Source organism: Mauremys reevesii, linkage group 6 (assembly GCF_016161935.1).
Source record: "Mauremys reevesii isolate NIE-2019 linkage group 6, ASM1616193v1, whole genome shotgun sequence".
Lineage (NCBI taxonomy): Eukaryota > Metazoa > Chordata > Testudines > Geoemydidae > Mauremys > Mauremys reevesii.
In genome coordinates, this window is record NC_052628.1 from 128,373,796 (window position 1) to 128,387,882 (window position 14,087).

General features: G+C 43.5%; 1 protein-coding gene across 1 annotated transcript; it reads left to right on the top strand.

Annotated features, from left to right (window-relative positions):
* Window positions 1-2,866: 2,866 nt before the first annotated feature.
* LOC120407314 lies at window positions 2,867-13,849 on the top strand. The gene is made up of 4 exons (XM_039542822.1): window positions 2,867-2,951; window positions 10,994-11,029; window positions 12,876-12,995; window positions 13,131-13,849. Exons 1-4 carry the CDS (start codon window positions 2,867-2,869, stop codon window positions 13,847-13,849), a joined length of 960 nt encoding a protein of 319 aa, XP_039398756.1.
* The last annotated feature ends 238 nt before the right edge of the window (window positions 13,850-14,087 follow it).

Here is a 14,087-nt window from a genome sequence, read left to right on the forward strand (position 1 = left end):
GAACACACCATCTACATTGCACTCCTGTCCTAAAGCTGAACTGCTCCCCTTCCATCCACTGAAGGAGCTCCATGGACACTTTGTACTCACCAAAGATGAGTTGTTTTGTTTCGTGTTAGTTGAAGGCAAATCATACGCTTGCCCTTGAACTTCTGCCTTTTCTAAGCACTTGACAGTAAAAGAAAACATGACTTTCTTTATCTGAAACCAGAGTTTGGCCTTCTTCTTGTACAGGGAACTACACAAGCTTTGGAAATTCCCTTACCTATAAAAGGTGAAGTTCCTGAAGTTCAGTTCTCCATTTATTATTGACGCTTTGGCTCTTAGCCTGCTCAATCGAGTAATGCTAGCTCCATGGTAATGCTATGTACAAAGAATTAAGGGTTGTCAAAGGAATAGACCAGCCAAGGAAATATAGTGTAAATATTTTCCTCTAGGAATCCTATAGTGAAGCCCAACAGATATCTCCACTCTTTCCACTTCACTTCTCCATCCCCATGTACATATGACAACCATCATCCACCACAACGAAGGGCTAGAGTTTCATACGGGGCTATCCTTCCCATGCCAGCGCTTCTATTGAATAGGCCCTTCTTCTCTGGACCTGTGTGGCAGAGGGCTTTGGTGTGGAGAGACAAGATGGCAGTAGGCCCTACACGTACATATCCAGTGGTTGGGAGAAGGGGCTCTCTCTCTGCATGGGAGGGGAACAGGGAGCAGAAAACATTTCACCCCACTGTTGCCTCCAGCAGACTAGAGTGCTGGCGTTAAGTTCTTCTTTACTCTGTATCTGAGGAAAGGCCAGTCGTTTCTCCCTTTCCTAGGAAGGCAAGTGACGTGGTGCTGATTTTTTAACCTAAGAACAGAAAAATGCTCATACTGAGTCAGACCAATGGTCCTCCTAGCCCAGTATCCTGTCTTCCAACCGTGACCAATGTTTCACAGGGAATGAACAGAACTGGGCAATCAAGTGATCCATACGCTGTTATCCAGTCCCAGCATCTGTCAGTCAGAGGCCCAGGAACACCCAAAGCATGGGATCCCATCCATGACCATCCAACCATTGATGGATCTATCCTCCATGAACTTATCTAATTTTTTTGGGGGGGCTTCACAACATCCTCTGGCAATAAGTTCCACAGGTTGACTGTGTGTTGTGTGATGAAGTACTTCCTTTTGTTTCTTTTAAACCTACTGCCTATTACGTTTGTTGGGTGACCTCTGGTTCTTGTATTATATGAAGGGGTAAATAACACCTTTTTTTATTCACTTTCTCCACACCATTCATGATTTTATAGACCCTTATTGTATCCTCCCTTAGTCATCTCTTATCTAAGCTGAATAATCCCAGTCTCTCCTCATATAGAAGTTGTTGCATACCCCTAATCATTTGTGTTGATCTTCTGTATACCTTTTCCATTTATAATGTAAGTCATGACCAGAACTGTACATAGTATTCAAGGTGTGAGCATAGCATGGATTTCCATCTTCTCCACAAGCCAGGGCACTAGTACTAGCTTTTTCTTCCCTGTTCACCTGAAGAGATAGTGGAGAGGACTAAAATATTTCTCCTTCTCCTAAAAAGGGCAGGGGAGGGCAACTGGGGTTTCCTCTACAATTGGTCAAAAAAATTTCATCAAAATATTTTCTGGGTTGAAAACATCTTTTTGATTACAGACTAGGGACCGAATGGCTAGGAAGCAGTTCTGCAGAAAAGGACCTAGGGGTTACAGTGGATGGGAAGCTGGATATGAGTCAACAGTGTGCCCTTGTTGCCAAGAAGGCTAACGGCATTTTGGGCTGTATAAGTAGGGGCATTGCCAGCAGATTGAGGGACGTGATCATTCCCCTCTATTTGACATTGGTGAGGCCTCATCTGGAGTTCTGTGTCCAGTTTTGGGCCCCACACTACAAGAAGGATGTGGAAAAATTGGAAAGAGTCCAGCAGAGGGCAACAAAAATGATTAGGGGGCTGGAGCACATGACTTATGAGGAGAGGCTGAGGGAACTGGGATTGTTTAGTCTGCAGAAGAGAAGAATGAGAGGGGATTTGATAGCTGCTTTCAACTACCTGAAAGGGGGTTCCAAAGAGGATGGATCTAGACTGTTCTCAGTGGTAGCAGATGACAGAACAAGGAGTAATGGTCTCAAGTTGCAGTGGGGGAGGTTTAGGTTGGATAGTGGGAAAAACTTTTTCACTCGGAGAGTGGTGAAGCACTGGAATGGGTTATCTAGGGAGGTGGTGGAATCTCCTTCCTTAGAGGTTTTTAAGGTCAGGCTGACAAAGCCCTGGCTGGGATGATTTAGTTGGGAAGTGGTTCTGCTTTGAGCAGGGGGCTGGACTAGATACCTTCTGAGGTTCCTTCCAACCCTGATATTCTCTGATTCTATGAAATTTTCATGAAAAAAAAATCCATTTTCATTTAGCATTTTGAGGGTTTCATTCAAAAGTGAAAAACGTTGAAGAAAAATATCAACAAATTTTTGTTGTTTCATTTAGGTGTGAAAAATCTCTATGTTAAAATTAAATAGATTAAATTGTAAAGATTAAAAAAAATCTTTCTTTTTTACTCTCCTGAAGAAAGGGGTGGGGAGAATGCTTTGTTTCCCCTCCTTAAATAAAAAAGTGGGATTTTTCGCACCACAAAGAAATGAAAAAATGTGACCACCCGGGCTGGTGGCAGACAGGCCTAGTGGCTGAAATGAGAGTTTTGCCTACTGGTTAGAGCTGGCTATAGTGGGGCAGAGTCCAGGAATGAGCCAAGGGTCAGTACCAAAGGAACAGAAGCCAAACACTAGAGCCAGATGGTAACCCAAAGGCAGAGCCGAGGAAGGGACCTGGGGCTGGAACAGGAGCTGTCAGTAGATGGAGCTGGAGCAGACTCAGAAACAAGGTCGGAGCAGGACTGGCACAGGGCAGGAGCAGGGACCGGAACAAGGGCTGGATGCAGGCAAGTGCAGCTGTGGATGTGGTAGTTAGGGGTTGTGACTACTCTGTCAGTTCCAAGGCTCATTGGTTACCCAGCAGTGAATCTAGTCAGGGAGCAGGCCAGCAGCTGGTCCTAGCTGGTCTGGGCCCTGACCAAAATAACTGTGAAAAATTTCATAGGAAATGGAAACTCTTTAGCTTTTTGGTTTGGGGTTTTTTTAAAGATTTTTTTAACAGATTTTCAACCTGCTCTAGTGAGCATGAGACTGTCACTGAATAATCAACCAAAGTGTCCTGCTTTATTCTACCTTGGGGTAACTAATACCTCAAGAAGGAGATGTCCTACATCATAACATTAGGTGTCAAGCCATAGGATATTTCCAAAAGAGTCTCTGAAAAGAAGAAGATCCAAAAGTAGGCAAGTCTGGACAACAGCAACTGAGAGATAAAGGTGTGATATGTTCATCATTTGTGTGTAAGAACATAAGAACAGCTGTACCGGGTCAGACCAAAGGTCCATCTAGCCCAGTATCTGTCTACCAACAGTGGCCAATGCCAGGTGCCCCAGAGGGAGTGAATCTAACAGGCAATGATCAAGTGATCTCTCTCCTGCCATCCATCTCCATCCTCTGATGAACAGAGGCTAGGGACACCATTCTTACCCATTCTGGCTAATAGCCATTTATGGACTTAGCCACCATGAATTTATCCAGTCCCCTTTTAAACATTGTTATAGTCCTAGCCTTCACAACCTCCTCAGGTAAGGAGTTCCACAAGTTGACTGTGCGCTGCGTGAAGAAGAACTTCCTTTTATTTGTTTTAAACCTGCTGCCTATTAATTTCATTTGGTGACCCCTAGTTCTTGTATTATGGGAATAAGTAAATAACTTTTCCTTATCCACTTTCTCAACATCACTCATGATTTTATATACCTCTATCATGTCCCCCCTTAGTCTTCTCTTTTCCAAGCTGAAGAGACCTAGCCTCTTTAATCTTTCCTCGTATGGGACCCTAATCATTTTAGTTGCCCTTTTCTGAACCTTTTCTAGTACTAGAATATCTTTTTTGAGGTGAGGAGACCACATTTGTACACAGTATTCGAGATGTGGGCATACCATGGATTTATATAAGGGCAATAATATATTCTCAGTCTTATTCTCTATCCCCTTTTTAATGATTCCTAACATCCTGTTTGCTTTTTTGACCGCCTCTGCACACTGCGTGGACATCTTCAGAGAACTATCCACGATGACGCCAAGATCTTTTTCCTGACTCGTAGCTAAATTAGCCCCCATCATGTTGTATGTATAGTTGGGGTTATTTTTTCCAATGTGCATTACTTTACATTTATCCACATTAAATTTCATTTGCCATTTTGTTGCCCAATCACTTAGTTTTGTGAGATCTTTTTGAAGTTCTTCACAATCTGCTTTGGTCTTAACTATCTTGAGAAGTTTAGTATCATCTGCAAACTTGGCCACCTCACTGTTTACCCCTTTCTCCAGATCATTTATGAATAAATTGAATAGGATTGGTCCTAGGACTGACCCTTGGGGAACACCACTAGTTACCCCTCTCCATTCTGAGAATTTACCATTAATTCCTACCCTTTGTTCCCTGTCCTTTAACCAGTTCTCAATCCATGAAAGGACCTTCCCCTTTATCCCATGACAACTTAATTTACGTAACAGCCTTTGGTGAGGGACCTTGTCAAAGGCTTTCTGGAAATCTAAGTACACTATGTCCACCGGATCCCCCTTGTCCACATGTTTGTTGACCCCTTCAAAGAATTCTAATAGATTAGTAAGACATGATTTCCCTTTACAGAAACCATGTTGACTATTGCTCAAGAGTTTATGTTTTTCTATGTGTCTGACAATTTTATTCTTTACTATTGTTTCAACTAATTTGCCTGGTACCGACGTTAGACTTACCGGTCTGTAATTGCCAGGATCACCCCTAGAGCCCTTTTTAAATATTGGCGTTACATTAGCTAACTTCCAGTCATTGGGTACCGAAGCTGATTTAAAGGACAGGTTACAACCTTAGTTAATAGTTCCTCAACTTCACATTTGAGTTCTTTCAGAACTCTTGGGTGAATGCCATCTGGTACCGGTGACTTGTTAATGTTGAGTTTATCAATTAATTCCAAAACCTCCTCTAGTGACACTTCAATCTGTGACAGTTCCTCAGATTTGTCACCTACAAAAGCCAGCTCAGGTTAGGGAATCTCCCTAACATCCTCAGCCGTGAAGACTGAAGCAAAGAATCCATTTAGTTTCTCCGCAATGACTTTATCATCTTTAAGCGCTCCTTTTGTATTTTCATCGTCAAGGGGCCCCACTGGTTGTTTAGCAGGCTTCCTGCTTCTGATGTACTTAAAAAATATTTTGTTATTACCTTTGGAGTTTTTGGCTAGCCGTTCTTCAAACTCCTCTTTGGCTTTTCTTATTACACTCTTGCACTTAAGTTGGCAGTGTTTGTGCTCCTTTCTATTTGCCTCACTAGGATTTGACTTCCACTTTTTAAAGGAAGTCTTTTTATCTCTCACTGCTTCTTTTACATGGTTGTTAAGCCACGGTGGCTCTTTTTTAGTTCTTTTACTGTTTTTCTTAATTTGGGGTATACATTGAAGTTGGGCCTCTATTATGGTGTCTTTAAAAAGGGCCCATGCAACTTGCAGGGATTTCACTTTAGTCACTGTACCTTTTAACTTTTGTCTAACTAACCCCCTCATTTTTATATAGTTCCCCCTTTTGAAATTAAATGCCACAGATGCTAAAGAGAATGAACTTTCTTGGCTCCAGTCATATGACATGGGTCAAAGTTACAAAAGGTAATAGCTCTGTCAAATGGCAGGAGTTAGTATCACTGTGGCTACTGTTACATAATGCAGCACAGCCTAAAGTGTAGGAGTTTGAAGAAGCTCAAGATGAAAATTAAAAATGAAGTTCTTCGTAATTAACGGTACAGGACTCATCTCTCAGTATGGCATAGCCATGTCCATCAGATTCAATGCAGTGATGAACTTCAGTACCAGTGAACAGGGAAGATTATGGGGACGTGTGACGGGGTGTGACTCACCCCCTCAGCGTCTCCTGCTGACCTTCCTGGGAATTAGCTCTTGGCCCTTCCAGTCTGCCTTCAGCTAGTGGTGTCACGCCTGCCATCACTGCTGTCTCCGCTCTTTGGACCCGCGTCGCTCCGTGGACTGCAGTGTCCTCTTCTGGGCACGGTCCTTAGTCCTGCCACTTGCCTCAGCAGCCAACTGCAGCCCAAGGTCCAGCTCCTCGACTCAGGGGCAAACTGCAGTCTGGATCCCGGCCATTCTCCTCACTGGCAAGTGCGGTGCAAGGGGGAGGAACCCAGCCCCCCCCCCCCCACTACTCTGGGTCCCTATAGCCAGCAGCCGCCTACTGCCCTCCTCCAACCTGCTGCCTATTTCCCTGGGACACTTCCCCCGTAGCTCTAGCACCCTCGCAGTCCTTGTAGCAAGGCCCCAGCCTGGCAGTGGTCAGCCAGCAGCTCATCCTCGCATTCTGCTGCCTCTGCCCCTGCCCAGCACTGCTCTATCTATGGCACTTCTTCAGGCAGCCAGTCCTCTTCCCTTGACTTCCAGTAATTGCCAGGTAGTTGAGATGACAGCAGCCCTTTATATATGGCCCTCGCCAGCCCTGATTGGCTGCTCCAGCAAGTCATCCCACTATAGGTGGGCTCAGTAAGCCCTTTCCTGATTCATGGGTTCTGCACAGCCTCCCTGGTACTGCTTTTAACCCCTTCTTCTCCCTGTGTGGGGCAGCCACCCTACCACAGGACCTATATCTTATCCCCTTGAAGTCAATGGCCTAGCTCTAAGGCCCAGATCCTCAAAGGTAGATAGGCTCCTAACCCCCATTAAAATCAAAGTGAGTTAGGTGCCTAAATATTTTTTGAGGATCTGGGCCTAAGTGTCTCAGAGGGACTAGGAATGGACCCCCTCCATCTGTTTTCCATCATCTAATTGTTCTCATTTTCTTCACATTAACTGCTGCAAAGATCACACGCAATGCCTTCCTGCTATAGGGTTAGGGTCTGATGGGACTTGGTCCTTGCTACTGAAGCCTACAGGGACTTACTTAACTAAGGCTAAGTTGGATACTGAGCTCCATTAGGCTCCTTTGAAAAGCACAGCCTAAGAGTATTAATGGAAATGAGCCTTCAGAGGGCATTCCTTTCTACACACATCAAATGTCATCAGCCATCTTGCTGGTGACTTTTCTGCAGTCCTTGGTACCATCAATGATTCTTAATATAAAAATAGGTAATAATTGGAGATATACCAATCTCCTAGAACTGGAAAGGACCGCAAAAGGTCATTGAGTCCAGCCCCCTGCCTTCACTAGCAGGACCAATTTTTGCCCTAGATCCCTAAGTGGCCTCCTCAGAGATTGAACTCACAACGCTGGGTTTAGTAGGCCAATGCTCAAACCACTGAGCTATCCCTCCCCCATTCTTAAAAATGATATGTTATAAATTATTCTTGAAAGCACAAAACATAATTTTCCCTTCACACGCGCACATCTCTTTATTTGAAACAAGACTAATGAAGGTTAACATAGATCTAGAAAACCTGCTGAACCACTCAATTTCAGTCTAAACTTGGAGTGATCACCTCATGAAAACATGGAGGTAATTACCAGGTAGTTGAAATGACAATTAAATCTGTTACTAGTAATTATAATTTGATGGAGAATAAATCACAGAGGCAGGTATCTATAAATAAACACCCACCAAGCTAGCTGAATAGCATTTTGCAATATCTCAACCTCATAAAACCAGCAAACTAGTGCTGACTAGTGAATACTGTAATCCTCAGAAAAGCAGAGTAAGCCTGGAGAGCCCCATTTCACACATTTGAGAGCAAACTTGACACAGAGGGGCCTAAACCGAGTCTGAACTTCCCTTGAGTGTGGATATGGGATGGGGTTCAAGACCGTCTGTAAGAGACTACAGTTGTTATATTCATTGTTGTTATTAGAGCTGTGTGGAGGAAGCCTTTCCTTTTCACAGAGGATTACAGTATTTAGACATTGGGTTTGAAATTCTCTGTGAAAGGGAAAGCCCTGGGGTCAGGCTGCCAAAGGGTCAGGAGCATGGAAGCTTGAGTTGCCCAGCAACCAGGTGGATGAGTTGGCAGCCACTTATCGTGGAACATTTGTCAAAATTGACCTGTTTTGACAGAATGTTTCAATTTTGATGAATCAACATTCTAAACCAGCTCTACTTATTGTTATTATTCCTCAGTATTACATCATGGTTTTTTAAACAAATAGCCTTCACAATATACTGGATCTTTAAGTATAAAAAGGGAAAATCTACTCGTTAAATTTATCCCCTGAGTCACCAATAAATCCTGACCATGAACCAACTCCATAGGTTTGTGTACTCTAGAGTTTTGTTAAACCCTCTGCAGAATTCCTGCATTTCAGGTGTTCAAGTGCACTTGTTCTCTTTTAACTTTCCTTAACATTCTTGCAGTGCCTAAGAGTGCTGTCTTTTGGAGGACACTAGTAGTATAAGGGCCCTACCATCAATCAAACCCTAACCCCGCCCCTAACCCCGCCCCTTGACCCCTGTAGTCCCTCCCACCTGTCACCGGAAGTCCCACCCTCTGGGGGTATTACTTCCGGGGTCAAGATGGCCACATGACCGGAAGTGAGGTGGGACATGTGACCCCTCTAAGAACTCCTCCCACCCCCCTCTACCAATCAGGAGGGGTTTCGTCCCGGAAGGACCACCCCCAAGAAGAGATTTGCCCAATCAGGGTGACTTCCGGGGCGGGTGACCGGAAGCGAAGTGGGTCATGTGACCCCTCTAAGAACTCCTCCCACCCCCCTCTACCAATCAGGAGGGGTTTTGTCCCGGAAGGACCACCCCGAGAAGAGATTTGCCCAATCAGGGTGACTTCCGGGGGTGGCCACATGACCGGAAGCGAGGTGTGTCATGTGACCCCTCTAAGAACTCCTCCCACCCCCCTCTACCAATCAGGAGGGGTTTCGTCCCGGAAGGACCACCCGAGAGGAAATTTTGCCCAATGAGGGTGACTTCTGGGTTGGGGTGAGCGGGCGGAAGTGGGTCGTGTGACCCTCTAAAAACTCCTCCCACCACCCTCTACCAATCAGGAGGCGTTTTGTCCCGACAGGACCACCCGAGAGGAGATTTTGACCAATCGGGGTGACCCCTCTAAGAGCTCCTCCCAAGGCCCTCCGCCAATCCGAGTGCAGCACCATTACCCCATAAGTCCCAGCGCCGGACAGAGGAGGCCATTTCTTACCAAGCACACGTGTTTTAGAAAAGCGTGGAAAGGCTGCCGAGAGGAAACATGGACTCCTTCACCACCCCCGTCAGAACTTCGGACTTTGTTTTAGCCCCGAGGGTCTTTGACCGTCCACGGAAAAGACGTTACATCAGCGACAGTTCTGAGGAGGAGGGTGTGACTTTGGGGAGCCCTTTGGCCCAGCCGTTGTTGGATACGCCGGACCCCGACCCCAAAACCCTCGTGAGACACCCCGAGGAGCCTGATGGTCTCTCTTTGTCCACCCCCTCAGATTGCCACTCGGGAGAGTCACCGGTGGACAAGGCAAACGGAAAAGACAGCGCTCAGGTAAATGAATGATTAAGAAACGACAGTAGAAGAGGGGGTAATGAGGCTAGGAATGGGGTTTGTGTAAAAAATTAAAGAAAACCAACCAAGCAGCTGGAGTACTTACACTGTTTCTTCTTTTTTTTGAAAATTTTTAGCAGCTCGACGATGCCTTTCTAGAGGACCCAGAGCCCCTGGACAGCGTTGCATCAAGCAGCGAAGATGAACCGGGCCCACCATGTTTTTGCTCAACACCAATACAAATTGTTGAAGAGGGCTCCGAGGATGATGGGTTTGAGGAATTTAGGAGGAGGCTTGGCATAGAACTATCCGAGCCAGTGCCACGTCATGAGCGTAAAAAAGTTATGCGGACTATTGTACGCGTTGCTGTTTATGCTGTTCTTACACATTGCCTTAGGGAAAAGCTTTTTGAAGATTGTGAGGGCTGTGTCATAGATGCGCCAGCCCAACGACACCATGACTGTGTGACTTGGACTTCAGTGGATATAAACTGCAAGCTCCGGGCCCTGTGTGCTGAGCTGTGTTTGGAAAGCTTATTAAACACTGTTATTGCCACAGGTTATGCTATGCAATGTCTGTACCTAACCCAAGAACATTTAGCACAAGGGGTGACTTTGATAAATGCTGTGCAATTCAGTGAAGACCCTGACCGTGTTTTAAAGAAAATGACCAAGCCGGAAGATGCCTGCTTACAACGTTATATTGATCGTCTAGTTCGCACAAAAAGTTACAGAACCCTGCTTAAGAAAAAGACTATTTGTAAGAAATCTAAAAGGCTTAAGTTAGAGAATGGTGAGGAGGCAAACATGCGATATAAAACTTGGTAGCTGTAAATTTAAAAAAAAAGGGGGTTGTGATTATTGTGTTTTGTTAGAAGGCCTTTTGCCCTTAAGTTTTAATGAAGCATCTTGGTTTGTTTTGAAGGAGTTGTATGTCTTTTTAAAATAAAATAGTTTGTGAGAATTAGCTTTTGTGCTTGTGTGTGAAATGTATGTTGTGGGAGGGGGGGGGGGGGAAATATCCTTAAAAAAAAAAAATGTGCTTACAATAAAAAAAAAAATAGAGCCAGGACTAGTTCAGACATGTTTGAGTATAATACAGTTAATATGGAGATATACTTATCTCATAAGACCTGCCTTTTTACTAGCAGGACCAAATATTCATTTTTACCCCAGATCAAGGATTGAACTTACAACCCTGGGTTTACCAAACCATTACTCAAACCACTGAGCTATCCAGGCTCTGTTGAAATGAATGGATTTAAGCATACACAACCCTCACCCCCACAACCCAGCTCACAAAAGGGTGTGTTGCAGTTTACCTGTGGTGATTAAATTAACCTTTTAGCAACTATTTGAAAAACAATGGGCATGAGAGGCTATAAAAATCTTAGCTGTGCTGGAGTTTGTCCTTTTTAACAGAAAACCTTCTTGGAGAGCTGCTGGACTCAAAAAGAGGTAAGACCTTGTGCCTTTAACTCTGAAACTATAAAGCCACTTTTTGCCCAGGCTGTCTTAGTAAATAATGGTGCCTGTATGTATTTCAGGGGTGGATCTGTTTAGCATGGAACCAGGCCAAGGTAAAAACCATTTTAACTATAGTTGTGCTTAATACTGTTAAAAAAAAAAAGAAAAGTATTACCCAGGTTGTATAGGGATTTGGTGGTAATACTAACATGTTTCTGCTTGCTCTATAACCTGAAGGCACACATGGGGGGGAACAGAACAATCATGGCCCTGCAACACTTTATCCCATAGTAAAAGGTAACTTTTTTTTTTTTGCAACTGCCTTTTAAATGCATGGTTTGGGGCTTTTTTCTTGTTTGTTTGAAAAGTAACATGTGGCTTTTTGAAAAAAGTGTGTGTGGCTGCAAGCATGATTTGGTGTGTGTGTGTGTGTTATAAAGCTGGGGCATAGGTTTTTTTAAAAGTATTTGGTTTTTACTGTACATAATGTGGGGTTTGAGGAGGGGGAAGGCCCAAACACACATGGGTTTTTAAATGCATGGTTTTTTTTTTCTTGTTTGTTTGAAAAGTAACATGTGGCTTTTTGAAAAAGTGTGTGTGGCTGCAAGCATGATTTGGTGTGTTATAAAGCTGGGGCATAGGTTTTTTAAAAAGTATTTGGTTTTTTACTGTACATAATGTGGGGGGTTTATGGGGAAGGCCCAAACACACATGGGTTTTTAAATGCATGGTTTTTTTTTTCTTGTTTGTTTGAAAAGTAACATGTGGCTTTTTGAAAAAAGTGTGTGTGGCTGCAAGCATGATTTGGTGTGTTATAAAGCTGGGGCATAGGTTTTTTAAAAAGTATTTGGTTTTTTACTGTACATAATGTGGGGGGTTTATGGGGAAGGCCCAAACACACATGGGTTTTTAAATGCATGGTTTTTTTTTTTTCTTGTTTGTTTGAAAAGTAACATGTGGCTTTTTGAAAAAAGTGTGTGTGGCTGCAAGCATGATTTGGTGTGTTATAAAGCTGGGGCATAGGTTTTTTAAAAAGTATTTGGTTTTTTACTGTACATAATGTGGGGGGTTTATGGGGAAGGCCCAAACACACATGGGTTTTTAAATGCATGGTTTTTTTTTTTCTTGTTTGTTTGAAAAGTAACATGTGGCTTTTTGAAAAAAGTGTGTGTGGCTGCAAGCATGATTTGGTGTGTTATAAAGCTGGGGCATAGGTTTTTTTAAAAGTATTTGGTTTTTACTGTACATAATGTGGGGTTTGAGGAGGGGGAAGGCCCAAACACACATGGGTTTTTAAATGCATGGTTTTTTTTTTCTTGTTTGTTTGAAAAGTAACATGTGGCTTTTTGAAAAAGTGTGTGCGGCTGCAAGCATGATTTGGTGTGTTATAAAGCTGGGGCATAGGTTTTTTAAAAAGTATTTGGTTTTTTACTGTACATAATGTGGGGGGTTTATGGGGAAGGCCCAAACACACATGGGTTTTTAAATGCATGGTTTTTTTTTTTTCTTGTTTGTTTGAAAAGTAACATGTGGCTTTTTGAAAAAAGTGTGTGTGGCTGCAAGCATGATTTGGGGTGTGTGTGTGTGTTATAAAGCTGGGGCATAGGTTTTTTAAAAAAGTATTTGGTTTTTTACTGTGCATAATGGATTTTTTTTTAAAAAGCAGTTTTGGTTTTTATTTTGCAAAATAAGATGTTTTTAAAAATTGTTTGTTGTAGGGCCAAAAATGGATTATTTTGTGGTAAAGCTATGATTTTTTTAAAATAGAAAAACACCCTACTGAATGAAATATATAATTTTTAAGTTTTACAAGATGGTTTTATGTGTGTGCTCACAGTACAGTCAAAACATGAGAAATCCTTAGACCAGAGGGAAAACAAACTCAAAAGAAAAAGGAAGGAGACGGCTGAAAAGGAAAATTCACCAGCATCAGTGACTGAAGGATGCATGAAGCCCTGTAAATATACTTTGCTTATTGGTTTAGTTGTTCTATGAGCTTTTGTATTTTAAGTAAATACATAGGTATGGGTGAGAGAGTAGATGGTAAAGTTCAGTTTTTTGTAAAATGTTATGGTTTTTTTCTCCCTCATAGGCAGGGGCAACCTTTCTGAAAATGCTGTTGTCAGCGCTACAAGGACAAGGACACCTCCTCCAGAACCACTAAAGAACCAGGAATCTGCTTTGAGACCTTTAACAACGCAAAACAGCCCAGATCTCATATACGTGAAACCCAAGGACAAAACAAAAGACTCTGGTAAAAAACCACCACACAAACACAACTCCAGTTCCTCAGCGGTCACCGCCACACCAAGCCCTGAGGAAACTGTGAGCGAAAATGCCCACGTTCACAACCCCAGAGCACGCACTCTAGGGGTTCTGAAGGTGCGCAGACCTGGAGCATGTAGTGTATGGGCTCCATATAAAAAACCATGGACTAGAAGCTTCTGCAATGCCGAGGTGCTGCAACCACACAAACACGATTCCAGTTCCTCAGCGGCCACACCAAGCCCTGAGAAAACTGTGAGTGAAAATGCCCACGTTCACAAACCCGGAGCATGCGCTCTAGGGGTTGTGAATAAAACACCGAGCACTGACAAAACATTCTCCCAAAACCATAAGCTCGCCGCAGCTCCCTCGAGTTCTAGTGTTTGGGAAGAGTTTGATGCTTCCATCAGAAAAGTGATGGATGCTGTATCCTTGGGGAGTCTAAAAGAACGGCCTTCTAGAAAGACTTGGGAAAAATATGATTCTTTGTTCAGAGCAATGCTGAAAGACAGGAGGGTTGGAAAGGGTGTCTCTAAGCAGGCATGACTAGACGTGGAAAGGGGCCTGGGTAAAAGGGGCACCCTCCAGGGTTCACACCAGCTCATGTGTAAACAAAAGGGGGGACAGCGCTTGGGGGATAAACAGATGGCTGCCAAAAAGTTCCAGGCCAGGGTGGTTGTAAAACTTTTAAAAAGGGCTAAAGAGTTCATGAGGAAAAAAAAACAAAAAGAGATGCCTCCTACTGGAGGCTCTCAGACTGGCTTCTCTGAAAATGGGGAGATGG

What these genes read in the sequence shown, in the direction of transcription:
- LOC120407314 (XM_039542822.1), top strand. Translation starts at nt 2,867, where the DNA reads ATGGAGCTGGAGCAGACTCAGAAACAAGGTCGGAGCAGGACTGGCACA. An exon ending in GCTGCTGGACTCAAAAAGAG is followed by an intron (nt 11,030 to 12,875) that starts GTAAGACCTTGT and finishes GTGTGCTCACAG; the next exon opens with TACAGTCAAAACATGAGAAA. An exon ending in TGAAGGATGCATGAAGCCCT is followed by an intron (nt 12,996 to 13,130) that starts GTAAATATACTT and finishes TCTCCCTCATAG; the next exon opens with GCAGGGGCAACCTTTCTGAA.